The sequence below is a fragment of the Microtus pennsylvanicus genome, chromosome 20 (genome assembly GCF_037038515.1).
Source record: "Microtus pennsylvanicus isolate mMicPen1 chromosome 20, mMicPen1.hap1, whole genome shotgun sequence".
Classification (NCBI taxonomy): domain Eukaryota; kingdom Metazoa; phylum Chordata; class Mammalia; order Rodentia; family Cricetidae; genus Microtus; species Microtus pennsylvanicus.
This window is the reverse complement of record NC_134598.1, coordinates 754,883-780,364: the sequence shown is the minus strand read 5'-3', so window position 1 is coordinate 780,364 and position 25,482 is coordinate 754,883. Positions and strand designations below refer to the sequence as shown.

The 25,482-nt window shown below is 45.0% G+C and overlaps 1 protein-coding gene across 1 annotated transcript in view; it reads left to right on the top strand.

Annotated features, from left to right (window-relative positions):
* Positions 1-5,135, top strand: part of Wif1 (Wnt inhibitory factor 1) — a 56,794-nt gene extending 51,659 nt beyond the window's left edge. Inside the window, exons 8-10 of the mRNA XM_075954233.1 lie at positions 797-892; positions 1,477-1,572; positions 4,309-5,135. Coding sequence (XP_075810348.1) covers positions 797-892; positions 1,477-1,572; positions 4,309-4,430 — 314 coding nt within the window. The 3' untranslated portion in view covers positions 4,431-5,135. The remainder of the gene's footprint in view (positions 1-796; positions 893-1,476; positions 1,573-4,308) is intronic.
* The last annotated feature ends 20,347 nt before the right edge of the window (positions 5,136-25,482 follow it).

Sequence of the window (25,482 nt, the reverse complement as noted above, 5' to 3'; positions counted from 1 at the left end):
TTTGTCCCTATATATTACAAGCTGTCGTTCCACCAGGGACGTGATGAATCCTCTCTGAAGAACAATAAACAGCGAGCATCAGAGGTCCTTAACCAAATGCCCCCTCCACTCTCTTTAGTCAACTCTCATGTGCCTCTGACGTAATCCTTGGGCAGACCGGAAGAATAGGATCCAGTTGCCCATCATGATGGCTACCCTCAAGCACGTTTCTGAGTTGTCTTTTCCCTCCTTCTCTGCTGCCCCATCAGGCCCTTGTTCCTGTCTCCAAGGTTCACTTCCCCTGGTTAAACTACCGAGATGCAAACTTGCTTTCTGATAGATGATGCCCGAGTAAGGCTGTCATCGGGTGTGGGTACAGACAGACCTACCTCCAGAAAGAGTGATCTGCAGAAACCAGAAGTTGTAGAAAATTTCTCGTAGCGAGTCAGACACGCATGAAATTCTAGAACAGTGTGTGTGTGTGTGTAACTGCAGGCATGTATGAGCCAGGCTAGCTTGAATTTTCTGTTTTGTGAAGTATATTCATTGTGGGAAAGGGGGCATTATATATAACATGATAGGATATAATACTACTCAAATAATATGTAATATAATGTATATAATCATATCAACATATTAGCTTGTCTCCAAAACAAAAACAATATAAAAGCCAGAGGAGGCCTAAGATAAATGGACATGACTGCCATTTCAAAGCGTGTCTCCTCTCAAAGCCTTTTCACTCCCTTGAAAGATGTAATTACTATTGAATAAAGCCCTGGGCTCCTTCTTACTTTAACTAATTTCCTCTCTACTGCAGGCAAATGCCCACAGCCCTGCCGAAATGGAGGAAAATGCATTGGGAAAAGCAAATGCAAGTGTCCCAAAGGTTACCAAGGAGACCTCTGTTCTAAGCGTGAGTACCATGTACAGTGGCGGTATGGATGCAGGGTGATTGCATTTAGTGTCTTTGGATGTAACGTCCATGCCTGCTGCATGTCGTCTTGGGCATCAGAGCTGTCCTTTCCCCCTGATTCATAGGCTTCCTTTACTTAGACCATGGGCATTGCAGGGATCCCTGAATATATAATATTTATGCACATGGCTAAATTCCTTCATTTTTAAATTTTGTTTGTTTTATCTGTTAGGGATTTCTTGAAAGGAGTAATCGCGCACTGTGCAGTAGTTTCAAAATCTCACGGAGGGTCTTTGTGTATGAGAAGCATGATGCAAAGTATAAAGATCATTCATAAGGATTTCCCCCCAACTTTAAAGCTGGCTTTTGGCTGGAAAGTGACTTAGACGAGAGAGAGAGAGAGAGAGAGAGAGAGAGAGAGAGAGAGAGAGAGAGAGAGAGAGAGAAGAGAGAGGGAGGAGAGAGAGAGAAGCCAAAACTAACATATTCTAGAGAACTAAAGGAAAAGCAGCTATGTAGCTATGTTCTAAAAAGAAAGGAACAGAAAAGTGGAGGAAGCATCACTCTGCTCTGTCTGATTCCAGCGGTCTGCGAGCCTGGCTGCGGAGCTCACGGAACCTGCCACGAGCCCAACAAATGCCAGTGTCGAGAAGGCTGGCACGGAAGACACTGCAATAAAAGTAAGTAGAGGTCTTTGGATAACCTGCAGCTCAGCTCTGCTATGTGGCGGGGTCATCAGCGACAATCTCTCTGCCCCTGCCCCCGCATCTCCTCTCGCAACTTCAAAGTCAGCTGAGCTTTGGAATAGAAGAAGGCATAGAAAATGCCACCAGATCCGTTAAAACATAGTCACACATATTCTCTACGTCAAATTAATAATGCAGGGTAGCTCAGTGATTCAGTGTACTGAAGGAAGAATTTGATTAGCTAAAGTCCTCCCTCCCTCCCTCCCTCCCTCCTTCCCTCCCCCTTTTCTTTAGTTGTAATGCTGAAGATCTAAACCCCACCACCATGCGCCTTGCTAGGCAAGTGTGCTGGGCTCTAAACTACAGTCCACCCTGAAGATATTAGATGGACATTAATATCTAATGACCTCTGGTTTCAAAAACCACGTTTTATCAATTTATATATAACACACGACACATGTCTCAAATCTTTTCATGCCCCCCGATATAAATGTTTACATGAGTTCTTTGGAAAGAAAAGACAGGCCAGTGGAAGTCCTTTCCTGGGAAGTAGTCTAATGTGTTTGTGTCTTTCAGATTTACTATCTCAAATAAACGAGCAATGTAGATAAACCAGAGGACAATTTTACATATGAAATGAAGCTTGGTAAATCTGACCTTTCAGCATTGATGGCCACCCTTCCTCTCTGCTAGGCAGGAACCCAGGGACTGGGGCTACATGAGCAGATAGGACGGAAAGAGCCTGCCTTGTGGAGAACAGGGTCCAGGATGGGGAGGAGGCCGATCAACGCGTGAACAAAACAGCAGGGTTTTCATCCACCTGTTACCTAGGATAGCCTCCTGTGCACGCGCCCACGGCCTACCTCGCTTGAAGGAAAAGGAGGGTTGGGTCATGTCACACTTCAGCAACCAATTACCTCAATCCCATTGCATCTCCAAAATAACAAGATACAAATTTGAATAAGTCACATACACATCAAATATTTTTCTAGATCAGCTTTCAGGGGGCGGTGCATACAATCCAGGGAGCATGCCCAGTGAGTTGGGCCCATCCAAAAATAAAAGCACGTTTAGGAGCCTCCTGTCCTTGAGGAGACCACCGAGAAGACGCCAGTGGAGACCACACTGGTTCATCTGCCACCAGTGTCTCTTTCAGAGCAAGGCATTACATTCAAGAAGGTGCCTGGCACTTCCGTCACAAACCTGTTTGGGAGCGGCCACCCAGCTCTTCTGTGCATCAACCCAGAGAATCAAGCTGAAAGACTGGGGTTTATTTTGACTAGAGGGAGGTGACAGGGAAGCTCTGAGTCACAGAGTTCTGGTAAAGAGCAGATTCCCAGTGGGGTGGCACATTGGGAGGTCCTAGGCACCCAGGCATTGTGGAGGGGAGGAGGGTCCTGGAGACAGACCAATTCTCTGCTTCGGCTCTTCCACCCCAGCAGGGAGGTTGGGCTTCATGGGTGGCAAGCCAAGCGGCACTGGAGGGATTTACTCCAGTGCATTGTTAGCTCATGTTTTGACCATTCCACGAGCTAGTAGCCTACATACTGACAATTCAAAGAAACACATCCAGCAAGGGAGCTCTGTTCTCAATAGCTGTTTAACAGCATGCTTGCATTTAGAAACCACAAGGAACATATGAATGTTGAATTTGATTGACTCCGATGCACCGGAAGACAGAGACAGATTTTTATAAGATGTAATTGCTGTCTTGGACACATTTTAGGAAGGCAAAAATGAGCCAGTGCCCACAGTACCTCCAGAAGTTCACAAACAGAAAGAAAGAAAGAAAGAAAGAAAGAAAGAAAGAAAGAAAGAAAGAAAGAAAGAAGGCACAAGTTTCAAAAACAGGGTTGGGAATGAATAGATGACCAGAGGGAACAAAATTCCCAAGTCCTCCTGACAGCTCCTCTCTCCCATGCAGAGCAAGGTTCTATCCCAATAGAACGCCTGTGTTGTGTGAGTGGGATAACTTCATCCTGAGTCTGTATGAAGCTGTCATGTTGAGCTGCTTCAACATAAGTGAGGCTAGTTTGGTCGTGGATTGAGAAGAATCCATCACCAAATTCTCGGCAGGATCATGGAGACTTCGGTGTAGGGCAGCGATTCAGTATCTCACAGTAGGACTATGCAGAGCTCACTCGGTAGAGGGTGATCCTGGCGTGCGCAGAGCACTGGGTTCGAGTCCCAGCACCAAACAATCCTGACCTGGTGCTACACACGAGGTAGAATGGCGATCAGGAGTTCAAGGTCAACCTGGGCTACAAGAGAGACTGTCCAAAAAGAGACAAAGAGGGAGACAGATCCTCACGTCAGTTGACCACATTAAGAATTTGTCTTTTCAGTGTGTAGTTGGCAGATATTTGCAAAATTAAAATGCATTTGTGATAGACAGACAGACAGAGACTAACAGAAACAGAGAAACAGGGAGAAACAGATAGAGACAGAGAGAGACACATATACACAGAGACACAGAGAGAGTTTCCACATAGCCAAAATCTAAAGTGAGTGGCAGGTTCAAAGAAAGAACATCTAATGGGCTTAGAAAAAAAAAAAAATGGGTTTTCAGTGACCAGAGACTGGAACTTGTCACTTGCCCTTATTCAGGAAGCTCTGTGTGGTCACTATGGTTTCACTCAGGGTTAAAAGAGGAAAGTGAATGGTTAACGAAGAATCTAAAGAGCCTGCTTTTGGAGTTTCTTTTCTTCTAAGCTGTGAATAATTTTGCAGGGTACGGAGCCAGCCTCATGCATGCCCCGAGGCCAGCAGGCGCCAGGCAGGAGCAGCGCACGCCTCCCCTTAAAAAGGCCGAGGAGCCGCGGGATCCACCTGAATCCAATTACATCTGGTGAACTCCACCAGCTGAAACGGTTCAAGTTACACTAAGTTCGTAGCCTTCGTTAACCTTTCGTGTGTTGAACGTTCAAGTGATGCTCATTACACTTTAGAATACTGGCCTGAATTTTATTAGCTTCGTTATAAATCACTGAGTTGATATTTACTCTTCCTTTTAGGCTTTCTAAGTATGTCTGGCATGGTGGTATAGATTTTCCTCCGTCGGTCCTTTGGAACAGATCTTACGTCAGTTGATCACGTTAAGAATTTGTCTTTTTGGTGTGTAGTTGGCAGATATTTGAAAATTAAAACGCACTTGTATGAGGGTGGGGAATATTAGAGGGTTAAACTGGCAAAGATACATGAACCACAAGGGTTTGGATAAAGCAGTTAATAGTATTGAAGCTACAGCATTTCAAATTTTATTGTCCAATATCTGGACATTTGAAATAGTTAATATTTCAATTGCCTTCCCTTATCCTGAGGTGCGTACAATATTATTTCGCCCTTACTATTATTCTAGACAGTTTAGTTTTGAGGGGGAACAAAGTAAAAAAAAATTACACTGTGTTAGTGGCATTTAAACAATATAATATATTGTAAACACAACGAAATAAGGAATATAATGTATGAAGTCTTTTCATTGGATGGAAGCACTATAATATATTGTAAACGAAACATGGCTCTTACATAATAAACGTTTTATACTGTTTGTATGTAGGAAACAAAAAAGGCACTGTGTTCTTTTTGTGTTGTGTGGGAGTCTCTGTGTGACTGCCAGCCTATGGAAATAAACTTGGTCGCTATTTCATGGTGAGGGAAGAGGTCGGCCTCAGCTCCCTCTCCTTCCTCCTCCTTCCCAGCCCTGCTACACCTTGTCATTTATTTCAAAACTCTGCCCTAACTGGGATGTCTTAAGCATGTCTCCACTTCCACCTTCTGTTTTATTGATGTAACGGAGTAGCTGAGACCAGTCACGGTTTAGGAATTCGGAAAGTTAGACGTATGACTGCAATGTCTGATTAAAGCCTTCGTGCTACTGCAGGCCATGGCGGAAGGCAGAAGAGCGATAAAGAAGGACGTCCGCAAGAGCCAGAGGTAGCTGACCCCGTGCTTGCAGCAACCAAATGCTGAGACAGCTCACTCAGTGGTGAGAACACTCGCCAGTGGTTATGAAAGCAGGAGCTGAAGAATGCACTCACTGCTTCTCAGGTGCCCCCTCCAGCGGTTGTGTTGGGAATTGCACTTCCACCATAGAACTCTCGGGGAGGGGCAGTCACTGCAAGTCCTAGCAACATCCCACCTGTGGGAGGCCTTCTAAGACCTGTTAAAGGTTTCAGAATTACAGTATAAAGCACCACTATTCGTTGTTTAACCTACTGACCCCAAGTACACAATGTGTTAATTTACTATCCTATAAAGCAAACGTTAGTTTCCTTCATTATAGATACAAAGTCCAAGCATGGAGACAGTAAGATATTTAGCCTAGGTGACAAGTGATAGAGTTTCAACTGCGCCGCATGAGCCCAGCGTGCTAACAATGGACTACCTTCCCTCTTTCCACACGCACCGTGAAACGCAGAAGGAAAATTCTAGAGAACAGCTTCCCAGCACGGTGCTCACCCTCATTCTCTAGGGGAGCATGGGCTTTACTTCATAAACTACCTGGACCCAACAGGGTTTCTTCCTGCCCGGGAGAGACATGATCAGTTGTGTGGTGTAGGAGGCACACGACAGGGGAAGAAGTTAGACGGCATGCAGAATTGCAGACTCAAATAACCTCCACTGACCATCTGCAACCCTTTTAATCATGGACTCTACTAGAAATTTGTGGGAACAGTGGCTGGGAATGTGGGCTCAGCTGGCTGGCTGTTTGCCTGGCACACATGAAGCGCTGGGCTCGGTTGTCAGCACCACAGAAAACTGGGCATGGTGACACAATCTCTATTCTCAGCACTCAAGAAATGGAGGCAAAAGAAACAGAAGATCAAAGTCATCCTTGGATACATAAAGAAAGCTGCTGCGTCTGAGTGTGTGTGGGGGGTACCCTGGGAGGCTAGAACAGGGTGTCAGATCCCCTGGAGCTGAGAGAAGTCTGTCGTGAGTCACCTGACATGGGTATTGGGAATTGAACTCCAGTCTTTCACAAGAGCGGCAAGCACGCTTGATAAGTGAGCCATCTTTCTAACCCCACACACTGAGTCTGAAGCCTGTCTCTGTCTGTCTCAAAGGGGAGGAGACCAACATGTGCACCATAAAAGCCAGAAAAGTTTTAAATGGCAGAGAGAAATATAAATATAAACTATAGTATTCATTTTCCATTTTACAAACCCCAAATTTATACACACACACACACACACACACACACACACACACGCACATCCCAGACGACACATCACATAAGTGGAGAAATACGAACTGAAACGACTTTAGAGTCAGTGACTCAAAAGAGATTTCAAACTCAGCAGCGGCTAGATGACCAGCTAAACGTAGGCTTCCCAGTAGGGAGACACCTGAACACCAGACTGAAGCAGGGCACAGGAAGAACACACATGTGTTAGAAGGAAGGGTGTTCAGAGATGTCTGATTTAAAATTCCATTGGATTATCTTGCTGGAAATGCCTAGTAGGCACTTGGAAATACAGTGAGGTGCTCAAGGCCAAGAACTAGTTCATTGTTAGCCATGTTATAAGTAAATCATGCTCATTATAGATTGAACACTTTTGATAAACACACACACACACACACCTAGAAGCTTTATTTAGCGAGCTGTGGTTTTATTCATTTGTGGTTTTAGGTTCTATATGTAATCAATACTCTTTGATACCTGCTCACCTACATGTGGCCTTTCTCATTTTGTTGAGCATCGAGGGTTCCTGTCTACCAGCTGCATTATGAATCTCCACCCAGAGATCTTCCCTTTGCTCACTTTGTCAATGTATGCAGAGCTACACCCGTGGAGACCGGCTTTAAGACAGTTGACTGAGAACGGTGACTGTACAGGATCTGAAAGAATCTTTTCTTCATATAAAGTTACTCATTTAGGGAAGGAGGAGAAAGGAGGTAATCGCATAAAATACTTCTATAAATATTTTAAGAGTTAAGGGGTAGCAAAATCGTTCAGCCAGTAAAGGCTCTTGCTAACTGACAGCCTAAGTTTGATCCCCGGAAGTCACATGGTGGGAGGAGAGAGCCATGGTGATCAGAATGAGAGTGGCCCTCCAGAGGTTCAGGCATTGGAATGCTTGGTTTTCAGTTGGTGGAACTGTCTGGAAGGCTGATGGAGGAAGGTCATTGGTTAATTAATAAAGAAACTGCTTGGCCCTGATAGGTTAGAACATAGGTGGGTGGAGTAAACAGAACAGAATGCTGGGAGGAAGAGGAAGTGAGGTAAGACGCCTCAGACAGACGCCATTTCCTCTCCTCTCTGGGGCAGATGCGATGAAGCAAGCCGCCAGGTCAGACATGCTGAATCTTTCCCGGTAAGACTGGTGCTACACAGATTACTAAATATGGGCTAGGCAAGATGTAAGAATTAGCCATTAAGAGGCTAGAACTAATGGGCCAAGCAGTGTTTATATGAATACAATTTGTGTGTTGTTATTTCGGGGCATAAGCTAGCCAGACAGCCAGGAGCCGGGCGGCAGGAACGCAGCCCACAGCTTCCTTCTACAGAAGGCTTAGCAAGTCTGGCCTTGGTTGGAGGATGGAGGAGTATCACTGACTGTATTTAGAGCTTTCTAAAGCTTATGCTAGTCCCAGCTCTCGCTCTTTCTCTCTCTCTGTCTTTCTCTCATGTGTATGTGGTCATGCACATGTGTAAATGCATGTCATGCTTCTGCATCCTATATAAGCTCTCAGCTCCTGTTCCCAGAACATGCCTGTCTGCCTGCTGACATGCTTCCCTCCACGACGGTCGTAGACTGTAACCCTTTGGAGCTGTAAGCAAGCCCCCAGTAAACTCTTCCTTCTATAACTTGTCTTGGTCACGGTGTTTCTTCCCAGCCGTAGAAGAGTGGCTAAAATAAGAACCAACCCTGTAACCCTCTGACCTTTACATGTTTGCTAGGGGCATGAGTCCCTCCTCATGCAAAATATAAAAATAATAAATGTAAACATGATGAAAAGTTAAGGCACTAAGGGGGAAGAGACTCTGAAGAGGCCTGAAAAGGCGTGGACCGTATGGCAAGATGACGTATCGAGGGAAAACGAGGAAATAAAATGAAGCTTAGACAACAAAGTGAGGAGAGGAGCGAGGCTAGTACCATGGGTAAGCGTGAGCCCCTGCCTCTAAGCTGCTTCAGCCCCTCCCAGAGGAAACCACTGCCAACCAGGCAGGAAGTCCCAAAGAGCATAAGTACAAGGTAAAGTCATTTCTCAGACATTAAGCCACAGTTAGGATTTCCACAAAGGAAAGAGAGATGAAGAGATGTGGAGTTGGGGCTGGAGAGATGGCTCTATGCTAAGAGCACTCGCTGCTCTTACAGAGGAACAGAGTTCAGTCCCCAGCACCCACGGAAGGCAGCTCACACCCACTTGGAACTCCAGTTCTGGGGCACCCTGTGCCCTCTTCTGGCCTCCAAGGACACCAGGCATGTGCACAATACACAGACACACATACATACAGGCAGACACCCATACACACAAAACCAAAACAAATAAATATGTTTAAATGAAAGAGGAAAAAGAAGAGGGTAGTGGGTGTTGTGGAAAATCTGCTTTTTGCCATCCTTTAAAGGAAACACGTCCTCCACATTCACTGTAGAGAAGCTATGTGAGGAAGAGGTGAAAGAGAAAGGGTTCACTTAGGTCTCTGCTTCCCAGTCATTATCCCAAGACTGTCGATTTCTACCACACTATGCAGTAACGTCCAGCCAGCCTACCCCAAGGGGAATTGACTAAGTTTTTTGATTTTTGAACACATTGCTTAACTCTTAACACAAACACACAAGCGCGCATGTGCATTCACACACACACACGCGCGCGCACACACGCACACACTCACACTACCCCAAATGGTTCCTACTCTTCTCAATCATAGTCTTCCTTAAAGGACAGTTGGTTATGAGGCGTCCTCCCCATCTCAATCACGCCCAGTTTTCCCTGTGACCAAACGGTCCCAGACATGCTGGCCTTAAGTCTGCTCTAAATGAGAGAGGAGAAACATGTCTCCTGTGGGTTCTCATGATTCTAGTGGCTCCCCCAAGGCTTTTCACGTGTTACTCAAATTCTTTCCCACTGAGCTCCATGCCCAGCCATTCCCCATGGGTTCTCTGAAAGAGGTCAGAATGCCATGTATTGCACAACGCTCTGAAGAGCACACACACACACACACACACACACACACACACAATAGCAACTGGGCTCTTTCTTTTCCTGACTTCCGGAAGCCACACGTGTTCACAGCAAGGTACAATTTACTGAACCTCCCTAGAATGGTGACAGAGGAAGGGTGCACAGCGGCTGAACAGTCTTTCAACTGGGTAGTGGAGAGATGTGGCGCTTTCAAAAGATTTTTCTGAAAGCAATAAAAAAGAGAGAAAAGCACCCAATGCTTGTCCGAAGACTTCGGTTTCGGAGTTTTGTTGTAATAACTCCTAGGTCATTTTGGCGACTGGTGCAAATGTGAAAAATTTAATAAGCGCGCTGAATAAATGTCCTCCATATGGCTCAAGATGAAAAGCATGGAAACCCTACACAGGAAACTGACACCATAAAACAAAAGCAAAATACTCAGGTGTTCCATAAGCGTTTAGTTCTTAAGAATGCTACTTCAAATGCCAAATCTAAATCGATTTTTCACCTGCTTACTGATTTGTAATTGATAAATACATAAAAATTACAAATGAAAAGTATTTTTAATAAACACAGGGATTTCAGTATCCTCCCAAGTAACAGATCTTGCCTTCCTAATCACGTCCAGCTATTAAAATTACCTAACATTTCTTAAAAGTCCACAGCAACGAGATGTCTGCAAGTAACAAGAAAAGCTACACAGATGTTGAAAACTCCACAAAGCCCAGTGGAGAGTCACTGAAATGGACTCAGTTCAGAGCAAACGCTTAGCTTCCCGCTCCAGTGAACTCTCCAGCCCTGGGCTCGGTCCTGAGGCTGGACCTGATGTTATGACTGTAGGGGTGGAGGGAAGAACGATAACAAAGCAGAACTCTAGACAGTTAGTCAGCTATAACCCAGGAGGAAGATCAACGACATCATTCGAGAGGTCCAAAGCAAAATGAAACTATAGATCTCCTTATTTAAAAAGGGTGAGCAGCTTCAAGATGGACACAAGAGACCCCTACGTTTGTGCTGGGTCCTGCTTAACACAGGGCCCTGTGGAGAGAGAGACACACGGTTCATCCCAAAGGGAGCTAGCCTATCCACAGCAAGTGCTTAAGTCTGGGCACTACTAATTCAAAGATCCCAAATCTGAACTTTTGGAGAGGCACCATGATGGTACAAGTGGAAAGACCTTACGATAGACTCCATGAGACACACCACGATCAAAAAAAGCTGTGCAGAATTCCATCCCAGCTGGGCACAACGTCTATCATCCCAACACGCAGGAACCTACCAAGGAGCATGATGAGTTCAAGGTCAGCCAGGGCTACAGAGCAAGATCCCAACCAAATAAATAAATAGCTCCAGACTATATCGTGTATATACACATATATTTATACATATACTCTCTCTATATATCTGTGTATCGTATACATGCGTATATACATTTATATATACACACACAAAGAAAACCTTTTTTAATGTTTAGACTTGATTTCCAGCCCTAAGATCTCACATCATGTGTGCTCCAAAAAATTGTTTTTAAGGTTTGCAAGTCTGGAGTACTTCTGGTCCCAAGTATTCTGAGTCATTTCATTGCACCTGTCTGAGGGCGTTTACTTCCTCTGCCTAGGCACTGGCCAGATGACCCTACCTTCAGTTTCATGGCAGACGTGAGGAACCCAGGTCTTGAGACAGAAGACTCATCAGCCATCAAGTGAGTTAAGCCAGTGACCACTGCAAACTTCTTCTGGATTCATGTTGCAAAGGCAAAAGCTGAAAGGAACAGAAAAGGCAAGGGAAGGGGACCAAACTCATTCCAGTGAAAGTTTTTGAACTTTGGTTCCTGCTTAAGGAAGAAAAAGAAAATGTAGTTTTGAATCTACAGTTCACAGGGTGGGGGATTCTTTACATAATTCCGAGAACAATTCATTATAACCTAAAATGATCCGTTTGGACTATTCCAGCTTCCGGCTGCTGTTCTTCATTAGAGGACAGAAACATGGAAACCTGGCTGAACTGAGATCTCATGCCTTTTGACAGATGATGAGTTCATCCCAGCCACGGAACCCTAATTCAATGAAGAGCCACAAGACACTCTCCAGAACCCCACAACAAATGTCCCCAAAGCCCCAATTAGTCTTGCCTCAAATTAAGGAAACACCCAAAACTTGAAAGAAAAAAAAAATTAGTTGCCCCTCCCCCAAAGATAATTAGTTGCTCAGAGTTTGAACTCGGGGCTAAAGTGGAGCATGCTTTGGGAAGACACAAACCATGCTCTTCAGACACAAAGCCACCCACCAATAGCGTCCTTGTCCACTGGGCACCCTCTTGAGCAGAGACCTCTGGGCTTCCATCGAAGAAGCTGATCTATGGAAATCCCACTAACGTCCCAAAGCTGTTTTGCTTTCGGTCATTTGAATATTCCGTCCTGGATTGTTTATTTGGCTTACACACTACCTTTCTCCTAAACCAAAACCAGACTGAAGGAAGAGATTCTGAGTAACAGGCTGAGGTGAACCCCAGACGGCAGCCATCCTGGCTCCATTTATAAGCCGCCCTTGAAATCATGACAGGAACCCAGGCTGTTCTGTGACAACTTGCCTCCATGGAAGTGACTTTAAAATGCACCAGAGGAAATAATTGTTACAGTTGTGCTTTGAAAGGAAACAGTAACCAGCCAGGCGCTCACGCCTTTATTCCCAGCACTCAGGAGGCAGAGGGCATGTGGAACTCTGTGAGTTCAAGGGCAGCCTAGTCTACAGGAGCTAATTCCAGGACAGGCTCCAAAGCTACAGAGAAACCCTGTCTCGGGGCAGGGGGAGGAGGGAAGGAAAGCAAAAAGAAAACAATAACCTTTAAAAATGCCATCAGGCTGAAAGTGGAGCAAGTTGGCGCTTCCTTGGCTTTTGCCCCGTGCATCTGTTGATGTCCTGACGTGAACGTCAGCTAGGGTTTGGCATTCTAGCTACACGCGTGACTAAGACTCCTGGCAAATGGAGTAAGAGAACTGGGAAGGGGCTTCAGCTTGCCCCTGTTATTCCAGCACAGAAGGAGCAGCTCAGACCTTTAAAAGGTACGTAAATGTGGATTCACACAGCTCTGTGAGGGTAGCTAAGACAAGTCGACAGTCAGGGTTTGTGAGAGACAATGAAACTGTAGAAGCCAAAGACACTATGTGGAGGGAGATGCCAGAATCCCGCTCGTCGGAATGCTAGCTTCTCACGTGTTCATAGGAATTGGATAGAAATAGGATTCCAGGGTCAAATATGAATAGAAGATTAGGCTGAGGGGCATCTATGCAGCAGCTCCTCGCTGACACCATCAACGACTCTGTGCTGAGTATCTACAGAGAGGACCAGCAGGCTGGGTGCATAACTTACTTGATAGAGACAAGCCTTTGTCTCCCTGAGAGCATCTCCAGACAGCTCACGCTGGGGAGCCCACCCTAGTCAGTAGTCTGAAGTCTCTGAAGTTGAGTCAGGAGCAGACTTTCTCCTCCAGTGTTTTCATTCTTACACTGTTTGAAGCTAACACAACGAGAACTGAACCTTGTAATTTCCAGCCCAAAGAACCTGTGGTTTGAATTGTAAATCAGTTGGTTTTCGGCAACCACCCCGCCCCATCCCCAACTATGAAATTCAAGAGAAACTGGTTGGTTTATTCCAGATTTTTATAGCTATAGGAACCATGGAAAACTAACTCTTGTAAGTACAGTTTTCTCAGCGGGGGTCTCACTATGTAGATGACTAGCCTGGAGCTTGTCCTGGAACTCACAGAAATCCACCTGACTCTGCCTCCCAAGTGCTGGGTCTAAAGGAGTTATGCCTCATATCCTGTTTGTATTTACTTTAAAAAATTAGATTAAAAATTTTAATTTATGGAATTCATTTTATCAGCTCAAGGATAAGTAGATCGTTACAATGCATTCATTTTCAGCATATTCTTAGCCACCATTTCCATCAGGGTGAAAATACAAAAAAGAAGAAAGAAAAAAATGAAAGGAAGACGAATTTTTGGCTCATGTTTTAGAGGCTTTAGCTGTGGCTGACTAATTCCATTGCTGTGGGCATGAGCATGGGATGTCGTGGAGGAAGACATCACAGGAGAACAGCTCAGCTATGGCATTCAGGGATAGGAGAAGAAGAAGACATCACGGGAGAACAGCCCAGCTTACGGCATCCAGAAATGGCAGATATATGTGTTATGGAATGGAGGGAGAAAGGGGGAGTGTCCTGGGACACAGATATACCCTTAAAGGCACAACTCTGTTTGATCTAGTTCCTAACTATAGGACACCTCCTAATGGTCCCCTGATTATTACCGAGATACCTGCATGACAGAGCCTTTAATACAAAACTCCTGAGAGGACATTTCATGTCCAGACCTCAACAGTACAGGAAGGACATCCAGCCTGCAAGGAGCCCTGTGGACTACCTGACAAAACGCTTCTTTAACCCAGCTTAGGAACGTGCTTCTGGAGTTCATCTCTGCCTCATCATTATTCTCTTAAATATTATTCAACTTTAAACTGAGGGTGGAAAAAGTGGGCAGAGAACAAAAAAGGTCACCATTCTAAAAACGAGTAAAGTGGATTGCGTGCTGGGAGAAATGCAAGACTCGAAAGAAAAGTCGACTTTCAACCTTATATTCTCTCCCTGTTGGGTCCTACCCTAGAGTCTCAGACTGGTGCATCTTGACCTAGGTGCAGCCATCTTGTCCCCCCCCCCCCGGCTGGGCTTCAACTGTGTCTGTAAACGTTGCCTCCCATGCACTGCAGAGTTGGTCACGTGAACATTCTGATGGAGACGGTAGCCTTCCCGACATACTCTTCCAGCTCTGCACGGCCTTTGACCGTTCATGGCCTTAGAGTTGTGTCTTTTCACAATAATTAGTCTTCTTCGGAGAACAGCCAGTGTGCTTCTATGTTGGTGCCCAGGCTTGATAGATGATAAGGGAAAATATCTACATTTAGTCTTGATAAATTAAAGCTCACTAGTGTGAACAGTATGATAACAGAATAATTAGGGCACTCCACTTCACCCAAGGATGACGAGACATTGCTCAAAGTTCATAACACAGAGTAAGTAAGCTGGAGTCCATGAGCATCAGCTCAAGAAAGAGAGTTGATGGTTAAAAAGTTTAGGGAAATTAATGAGCTACGTGTTAAGCTTAGTCATTAGAAATTTCTACAAATATAATTTCATAAATTAATTTTTAATGTAACTACTACTGAAAGCTAATCTCTTTCCAATTATTTTACTATCTGCATCACTGAGGTCATTTACACCTGTTGTATTTATACACAGCAAACATGGCGCTGGACCACTCTACGTGTCTTCCCAAACGCACACCCAAGATCCTATGTTGCGAGCTTTGAACTGCCTAACGAGGGAGAATTTTCACCCCAGCAATTGGTAAATATTAATATAAAAGCTACATTTTCCCATAGAGAGCCAGTGGCTAAATGTCAATATTCCATTGCTACAAAAGTCTCATGAAAGATGTGCAATCATGATTCTCATAATACAGATAAAAGACTCAATAAGGCTCAAGGACATGCACAAAGTCACTGAGCCAGTCAACAGCAAGCTGGCATCAAGACACCAGCAGTCTGGTTCCAGAATCTTCTGAGACAAAACAGAAAACAAAGTGTATGTACATATACATAGATATAATTATATATAGTATTATATATACATATATGTACACCCCCATATATATATGGGGGTGTATATATATATATATATATATAGTACCTAATTTCCACCCAGGTAGAAAGAGTCTGCAATCAAGTAATAGCAGTAAAAGGCAGTAATCACACTCCTAATGGTTGATGGCAAATGGCTGGTGGGTAAATGGATGTGGTCCTAAGAGGGGAAGCCCTGAAGCTATGGATTCTGTTCCTGTAACTTCTATCCCCCACCCCACAGCCAGCATCATGATAGAGGGCTCAGCCTATGCTCACAGAAAAGCCTTGCAGCACTATTGTTCCTAACAACCAAACAGTGGCGGCAACCCAGTGGCCATCGGCTGGTGTCTCTCCATGGTACTCTGGGTCATCCTCTCAGAAGCTGACGGGCCTTTCAGAGGTTTAGACCCTATAGCTGACAGTTGTCTGGAAGAATGTTCCAGAGTCTGATGGACCAATGGATCAATCCAGCAAGCCTTTGAGTGTTCCATATGAGACTTTAAAACAATAGTTTGCGTTTAGTGAATCATCCTTTCTGCTTTGTGTGTGTGTGTGTGTGTGAGAGAGAGAGAGAAAGAGAGAGAGAGAGAGAGAGAGAGAGAGAGAGAGAGAGAGAGAGAGACTCAGTAATCACCTTCATGATCATATACAGTTGAGACCTTAGTGAGGGGACCAGTGCGGTTACTGATTCATTGAACACATTATACTGGGTTCCTCCAGAAAGACAGTCCCCTGCAGAGACACGTGTGCCTTCTCTGGGTGACATTTTCACGGGGATAATTTCTAAACAGAAGCAGAAATGCCATAGTCTTCTTTTGTCCGCTAAGGTGACAGAGGAATAGCACCAGGGACAAACTCTGGGACCTTTTCATTCAGAGAGCTGCTGGGGATGAGTTCTAAAGGGGCCCGGAGAGGGACTTTAGCCACCAGCTTCTGGCCACCAAACTGCAGCTTAGCAGGACCACAGGTTTATCTTGGATTTCAGGTCCCATGTTAGGACAATGGGAATGTCATGACTTCGGGAAAGTCAGCTTATAACACATGCTCTATGAATAGCCTCTCTGGGCCCCTGAAACACACTGGTGATTTCTTTATAAGGTGGATGAGGGAAAGAATGGCCTGCAGACAGCTGGGACACAGAGCGCAGTGTCCACAATAGCTATGACAATGATGGCTGTCATTGAGTGTAAAGAAAATAAGTGGGAAGATAAATAGCCCATAATCACTTGAAAGAGTATGTTATGTCTTTAGTTGGTGTCGGCTAAAGACAAATTCAACCTAAACTGAGATCCTTTTTTTCATTTTGTTTTGTTTTGTTTTGCTTTAGTGGCATTTTTGTTTAAAACAATAATTGTCCATCTGCACAGCAGTGGATATATAAATGGCATATATGCACATGAGAGAAGGCTATCCAGCAGGAAAAACTACAGCTATGGAGCTATTGATCCATCTTAGAAACAGCACTAAATACAGTGTGAAGAGGCCAGACAGTCTGTTTCATTTTCCAAAGAGGCAAAATTACACCCTGCTCTATTTGGAAACCACATAAAAACCACACAAAGGCATTGAACAATGGGGCAGGGAAGGCATACAATGTGGCTTTAATCAAATCACTAATGACTGCTTATTCGTATAAAGATTTTAATATCTGGGTATATTAGTGATCAAGTAGTTTCAAAACGTGTTCCACTCAAATAAATGATGGTTATATGAGACATTCAGAGTAAGACGTGGAAGAAATCGCCTCGTGGAAGGAGATAAGCTACCTGAGAAGTGGGCTGTTTGGCTTTTGGAGTGGTGATGGGAAAGAGCTTGTTCCAAAGCCCAGGGGCACAAGCCAGGGTGACACAAGCTGGGGTGACAATTAGAGAAACAGTAGAAGATCCAGTGTGGCTGGAATGAGTAGAGCAAGTGGGAGGGAGGAGGAGATGAAGCCCCAGAGGAAGGGCTGGGGACAAGCCTTAAAGGCCATCACCAGCTTACACTCTCAGGAGCAGAAGCTGAAATGAAGAGCAAGGCTAGGACTCTAAAGGAATGGAGAAGCTCACACAACAGAGAAACAGCAGGACGAGTTAAAGCACACCCTGCACTTGCCCCAAGTAGACTCTTAGAGAATCTCTGGAGAACAAGTGAACACCATGGACAGTTGTGCAATCACTAAGAGTTGTAACTTCCGAGAATACCTAGTATGCATGCATCGTGCCAATTGGGTGAAAATCTCCAGCTTTAAAAAAAAATTAGATGTAATATATGGCCACAAATTGAAAGAGATGACAAATAGATAATAAAGAGGTGAGTGATAGATAGGAGACAGATGATTGCTAGATACATAATAGAAAAATACAGGAAAACCATAAGGAAAGACCACCATGCATAGAATTTTTAAGTAAGCCGCTAAGTTACAGCGTATTTGATTGTATTTTTGTACTTTTTTGTATTTCTAAACTTCATATAAAAGCAATCCATTGCTTTTATATGGGAATAAAACAGTAAGTGCAATTTCCCTAAAAATTATCATAACCACATTGCATTCTTCATGTTTTCTATGACAAATATAAGGAACTAAGTTGTCCCCTCCTAGTTGTTAGTTTCTCTCTGGGTTCCAGGGCAATGACAAGGTCTTTACTCTTTGTCGGTTGGGTTGGTGGTAGAGAGCAGCCTACAGCTCACCCATATGGCCGTCACCCAGTAGTTCAATAAACCCACTGGAGTCAGAACAGAAGAATTGCTAATGGGATCATGGAAACAATTCGGCTCGAGAAAACAAATGATTAAAAAGTCATTACATTATCTACCCAGGCAGAAGAAGACTTGCCTAATTTAATCACAAAAAGTCACCACAGAAGACGGAGATAATTGCAGTGCAAATGGATACTCAAAAGGAGACAATCATTTGATTTTAATGATACCTTGAGAGGAAATTCAGAGTGCAGGCTAAGTTTGCCAGAATCGCGTAAAACAGCTCATTAGCTCCCTCATTGGACCCAGTAGGCTGTGCTTAGATGCCCAATCCTCCTCCGGGCAACTCTGCTTAAATTCATTTTGGTGTCTGGGCCTGATGTCCTCAAATGCTTGAAGCCCACTTAGGGATGGCAGAAGACAGATTTCCCAAGAGACACATTTCCTTCTAAGTTCCTCTAGGACTCAATTCGTGGCAGAATTTCTGCCATCGGTAACCAGGAACGTTCTGAGTCAAGGGTGGGGGGGGGGCACAGGGTATCAATGGACAACAACAAAGCAAACGTTCTTCAGGGTATGCAAAAGTATGATTTCCACAAAATATCTGACGGTCTCCTAGAAAACATTGCCCTTCTTCCTGCAAAGAGTACACCCTTTGATAAGGAAAACTTCGTGCAACTCAGTCTCCCAACAATACAAGTGTCTGATTCTAGCAGGAGAGGCTGCTGCAGCCAGGTGCTGCCGTTTATCTAGTCCTGTGCCACATGCCAGCTCTGTAGATGAAGTTCCTGCATTGAAAAGCAGTTAACTAGGAGCTGGGGCTATGGCCCAGACATGGAGAAAGCACACTGCTCTTGCAGAGAACCACACATGTTCCGTTCCCAACACCCACGCCAGGCCGTTCACAAGCCCTGCAACTCCAATCGCAGGGGAATCCCACATCTTCAGCCTCAGCGCCTTCATACACATGCGCAAATATATACATAACTCAAATTATTTTAAAGACACAGGGCTGGAGAGATGGCTCAGCCATGAAAGGCTAGGCTCTCGACCAAAAAGAGACACACGAAGAAGCAAATGGTTGAGGTAAGGCGGGTCATTTGGGAGCATTTTGTGGGACACATGTCTGGAGGAAGAACTGTGGAACACAAGGCATGAGATGCCTCATTCTGGCCTGAATAGAAAGAAGGAAAGGTAATTAAACCTGCCTTCTGCAGAAAAGATAAAACTTAATTCCCAAAGAAGTTAAGTGGAGAAGAGGTAGCAGGAGCAACCATCACAGCACCTGATACTAAATCAGCTCAATACTAAATCAGTTTCCCCAACCATGAAGATCATGTACGTTTACCCATAAACCATATGCATGACATTCCTTTGGGGTTTACCACTAAGGTCATCTTTTTTACATAATTAAAACTAAAAATAAATCTTTAATAAAGATAAAAGATCCTCCTTTGTATACACTGGATTCTTCCAGCTATGGCAATTTTTAAACTTTTCCATCATTTATGATCTTGGCTTTTGGAAAAACGGTTGATTGCTTATTTTATTTTAATTCTTCTCTCATATATTTCATCCCGATTGCAGTTTCCCCTCCCTCCTTAGATCTTTATCTGAGTTTTTAGCAAGTAGGATCATCTCATAGTTTCTTCAAAGCAGAGGATTTCCTATTGGCGTGGTTCTTTGAAAGAGACAGTATTAAGTTTTTACATGAAATTCACAGGTTTGGAGAGGGAGGTGGTGAGAGTTTCTTCTTGCAGAGATGGAAGTTGAGTCTTTGGATATTATGATCACAGAATAGAGATCCAGAAATTGTCTACCCTGGCCACCACGTACCTCACCGCATTTTCCCCAGAAGTCAAACTCTTAAGAAATATGCAATGGACTAACTGAAATCCCATTTATGCCGTTCCTTGATGTTCTAATACAGGCCTTGTTTGGCCTTGGAAACTTAATAGGGCTCCCCATTTTCTTACCTCATTCCTGCCAAAATGTCAAAATTATTCAAATGTGATTAAAAGAAGAAAGAAATAAAGGGTAAAGGGGGAGATGAGAGTGAGGGACCAGGGGAAACAGGATTAAAAATCCCACAAAACAAATTTCAGTTTACCCATCCACCTGTTGGATCAAAAAGAAGTATTGGGATATAATTAGCTGCTGTAATTTTAAAAAATCCCTACACATTTAGAGACCATTTCAGTTAACTTTTTATTAGTATTGAAATCAAAGTAGATATTCCTTGTGAGTGAGTGGAAGCCTTTCTCCACACAGTTCTCAAGGAGTATGCATGGATGTTGACCCAAAAGGCACCTGTGTTACAGGCTGGGTCTTCAGGGTGGCTTTCCGGGAAGGCAGTGGAATATTTAGAAGCTGGGACCTGTGTAGGTGTGTTCCAGTAAGTCACTCTTGTGGGACTCCCTGGCTGTTCCTGCAGGACGAAGGTTGTCAATGCCCCAACTCCTGGGCACCGCCTTCAGGTAGGCAGGGTCTTTCTGACATGGAGCAGAGATGAGGGACGGCAGGAAAAGAAGGCAGTGATGCTCTATACAGGAAGCTGCCTCCGCAGAGTCCCCCAGCCCTGCCTGGAGTTGTTAGTGAGCACAGAGCCCACTCTTTCCTCACGCCACCCTCTCCCAGCAGCAAAGCAGACAGGATCTCAATGTGGCAAGCATCCTTTAGGTAGAATGAAGGCTGACACGTTGAATTCTCAGTGTTCATCCCTGATTGAAAATTACAAATCAAAGCCCGAATTTTCTGCAACTATCACGAAATTGTTACCTATATCTTTTATTGTCCCCAACCAGAATGAAATAAAACCTATATGATAAATATTTTTCTGGAAACAGTATAAAAGGGAATCAGTTATTTCTCCTTATTGACTTGAAGCATGTCTGTTTTCAGTTATGTCCGGTGTTCAATCTCCTATAACAAAAACAAAGCGGCGTTTTGTTTGTTTGTTGTTTTGTTCTTTGTTGTTGTTTTTAGCTGACATCAAAGCACTAGGATGCTGGGGCAGGAGGATTACCACAAGTTTGAGGCCTCATGAGTTTCAGGCCAATCTGAGCTACAGTTCCAGATTTGGTCTCAAAAACAAATAAACAAGCAGATGAAGGAGGTGCCTAAACAAAACACAACAAGCTATGAGGACAGAGTTACAATTATGAACCCTCTCATATTAGAGGCAGAGGTCATCTAGATACTCGATATTTTCCACCTATAATGCAAGATGCAGAAACAGTGATGGCGATGTGGGTGGGTGAAATGGGGAAACGTAAGAGTGATGGGGATGTAGAATCCATCTTGGAGTGGATCTACTCACCAAACTAGAGGACAGTTGTATTAGCATTGCCTGGGGCAGTGGTTCGCAACCTTCCTAACGCTGTGACCCTTTAGTGCGGCTCCTTATGCTGTGTGACCCCCAACCACAGAATCATTTTTGTCGCTGATTCATAACAATAATTTTGCTACTGTTATGAATAATGCAAATATCTGTGTTTTCCAATGGTCTTAGCTGACCCCTATGGAAGGGTTGTGATTCAAGGTTGAGAGCCGCTCGTCTAGAGGAATGAGGCCTATACACCATACGTGTAATTCTAAGAAGGGACTAAATAGATTGGCCTACATAATCAGGAGCTGGGGGTGGGGGTGCGCCATCTGTAGCCAGAAAACCAGGGAAGTCAGTAGCTGTTCAGTCCAAGGATCTGGAAGCCTCAGCATAGGAAAGCTCAGAAATGGAACTCCAGTCAAGGCTGATGGTCCCAAATGCCATGGAGAGTCACCCCTAGAGTCCAGGTTCAAAGACTGAATAAGCTGGATGGTGTCTCCGGCCTCAGGGGCAGTAACACAGTGATACCTCAAGAGGAAGCCTAGCTTGTATGGGAGCCCCCGCTTCCTGCTGCTTTTAGCGTCACTGACCCCGCCAGTCCCTGGATGGCACCACCCACACTGACAGCAGAGCTTTCCCTCTGTGGGCTAATCTACATGCTGACCTGTGCTGGAAATGCCTTTGCAAACACACACGTGTCTTACCAGGTTCCCAGTTCTTGCTCAGCCCAGCTAAGCTGATGGCTGAGATCAACTCTCGCGATCATTGACTGAAGCACATGAAGAATGATGGCAATACATCAGAGCCCACCTCATATGCAGAAGAAGGAAGCCACGGACTGCATGGAGCTTCTTTATAAACTCATAAACTGACTGTGATGATGAATGTGACATTTACAAAGATTTGAATTATCTTCCTCCCACGGAACTGTGATTGCAAAGTTCTACGGATGGCGGGGTGAAGCCAGGTCACACATTCATTCAGTGACCTCTGATGAGTCATATCACAGATTAGAATCCGGTGGCATCTGCAAGCATGCAAGGAAAGAGATGTGCCCGGCTTCTGTCGTTACTTAATAAAGCTCATTGCTCAAAATTCATTCACGAGAAAACAGCTTTTGTTTGTTACTGCGATAGCCAGTGCCTGGAACAACTTAAGAGGATGAAAGATCTTTGTCTCGGCTCCAGAGATTTCAGTGTGGGGCTCTCTGGGGTGAAGAGAACTTGACAGAGTAGAGTCCATCAGCTGGTGGCCGCCATCAAGTGGAGAGCTACAAATAAGCAGAGAGGAAACAAGGAACAGCTGGCTGTCCAGGGCATCTCATCCTCTGGGGTCACCCGGTACTGCCACCAGCCGGTGAAGCCATAGCGAGGAGACTATCCCATTGATGAGACCCGAGTGCCCGGGGATCCATTCACCTCCTGTTGTAGCTTGAATGTGCAATGTCACCCATGAAAGAAAGGGTTTTGCTGGGACAGCTAGCATAACACAAGGGGACCTGAGTGTCATAGCCATCACTGCCCGCCCCCCATCAATCATGATGAGTGTCCCTGTAAACTTCCTGGATCCGGTAGAGCACTGTGACTGTGTGAAAGGATGGCTTTGCTGCGGCAGCGTGTCCAGGAAGAGGTGACATTTGTCAGGTCCAAAGAAAACTGGATATTCCCAAATTCTAATGGGAATCATGCCTCAGCAACTTGTGAAGCTCTCACTGGCAGGAGGGACAAATGGTTTTAACAAAGAGCATGGCGGTCTCCAGGCACCCACAGTACCCCAAGTGCCTGTTACGCATTTCAGAGTCTTACTAGCTTCCTACCCCTTCTTACTGCCTCCCCTCCCCGAAACTCCCTTCAGCTCCCCACCCCCTGCAGTTGGTCAATTCTTCTTATAACCCTGCTGTTTTGGCTATTCTCTCTCTCTCTCTCTCTCTCTCTCTCTCTCTCTCTCTCTCTCTGTCCTTCCTCTCCACCTCTTCTGCTCTCCCGTCCTCTCCTCCCTGTCTCTACTCTGTTCTGTTCCTCTTATGGCCAGGTTCAATGGGCTGGCCCTGTTCAGTCTACTGCTTCTCTCTCTGCTCTGGACTCTTCCAGATGCCATCTGGCTGTTTTCTCTCTCTCTTCCATATCTACAAGAAAAACTTTCACCCCAGAGAAGCCAAGGGGCAGTCCTGTCACCGGTTTATACAACAACGGAGTCAGCACTTAGTCTTAGAGGGTCCTCCAAAAAGTTCTATCACCGCCATTTCTTTTCCTTAAGCTTCTTTTTGTTTGGGAAAACAGTTTAAGTGCACTTTAGACATAAGGGCTTGATGTATAGTGACAATAGAATCTGGAAATATGACGGCACATGCTCTTGGGGAGTGAGAGAACCAGTTGAGAAGTTCTGTTCACCTTCTCAGAGCAGCTGGACCTTTGCACGTGGTCCCAGGGTTTGCACTGCCAGCTCAGGTGACATGTGTTTGTCATTAGCAAGGGCTTCTCCAAGGCTTGGATTTTGATCCTGTGCTTCGCAGAGCCGAAAGGCTGAGCACCTGTCCACTGAGTGTCCTTGCCAGGGAAAGGAAGCACAGCAACACATCAGCATATTGTCGCCCGCTGACATCTGTAAACTACGCGTCTTCAGCAGCGGCTTACCCAGAAGCCAGGACTTCCCCGGGACAAGGACAGATGGATGGTTGGAGCTAGGGTCCCATGGGGAATCAGTTCATTTCATGATACCTTCCTCAATGGATTGGCTGTCTTTCCAAAGTCTGTCAACCTTCGGTGTGCTGGGGTAGGACATGAAGTGACGAGGTCATGAAAACAGAGTCCTCATGAACAGGATTCGGACCCTTACAGAAGAGTGTGCACAAAGCTCTCCTTCTCCTACGCTCCAACTGAAGATGCAGCCATATTGTGACTGTCTACGAATGGACGGTCAGCCTTTGGGAAGCGCCTATCAGAAGTCATGATGAGACAATTATCGCGAGACAGACGCTGTCCTAAATAATGTAGTCAGACCTTAAGGCAGGCACTTTAAAAAAAAAAAACTAAACTAATACATACACTCACAAGCAGAAAGTCACAATTGTACCACTTGGTGAATTTTTATAATCTCCATATGCTGAGGAAGCCAACACTAAAATCAAGAAAGGGTATATCCAGCTCCTAGAAGTCTCCTTGCTCCTCCGAACCCCCAGGCCAAGGCTGGCATCCACCTGACATTCAACAAGGCTTAGCTTTGTTCCAAAGTACTCCACTTTCTCTTCCTGTGTCTGCAGTGTTAGGGATCAAGCTTCAGTCCTCGCACACACTGGGCAACTATGAACCACACTAAGCTTCAACCTGGTCAACTTTCAGTGAATGCGATTCCGTGCAGGACTGTGGGCTCATGGGATCTCGAGGCTCTCAGGTGGCCTCCCTGTACAGGTCATCTGGTTTGGCTTCTCCTCAGTGCTAAGTCCATGATTAACAAACAGGGGCTGTTGAGTCCCTGTGGGGACTGAGCAGGAGCTGCTGGATACGGTTGCCAGCAGGGGGCGCCTGGATCGGCTGCAACACGGAGAAGTTGTGTTCGCGTCCATCTTGGCGTGAGTGTTGTTTGAAAGAGGAATATGAGTGGAGCTGAGGGCAGTGAGATTTAGCCACGGGTCTAAATACAATAATTCTGAACTTTCATATTTCTTAGAAGTCCAGTCTCGAAGTCTTCAGTGGGAAGCCTGCACATAGACCTCTGGGATTTCCCATGGTGCCGCCGCTCCTGGCGTTGCCTGCTTCCATCAGTAGATCCCACTCTTGCAGAGGAAGCTTTCAGATGGAACTACTCTTGTGTTTGCGTAACACAAATCTCCACAGAGCTCAAGAAGAAACAGATGTATTTGCAGCTAAGCCAGCTGAAGCACCCCCCTTCCTTTTGTAGTTTGAGCCCCTGGAGCTCTGATTAAGCCATGATTGTAGAATCCACCCTTCTCCACAATCCCGAAGACTCCTGGTGGTTCTAATTCCACTTTCCATCCTTTCCTCAGACTGCGTCCCTCTTGCTTGTCTTCTGTTTTCCTTCCTTCCTTTTCCCTCTTGTGCTTTTATTGCTCATAAGGGTTCCAGTTGTGTCTTAC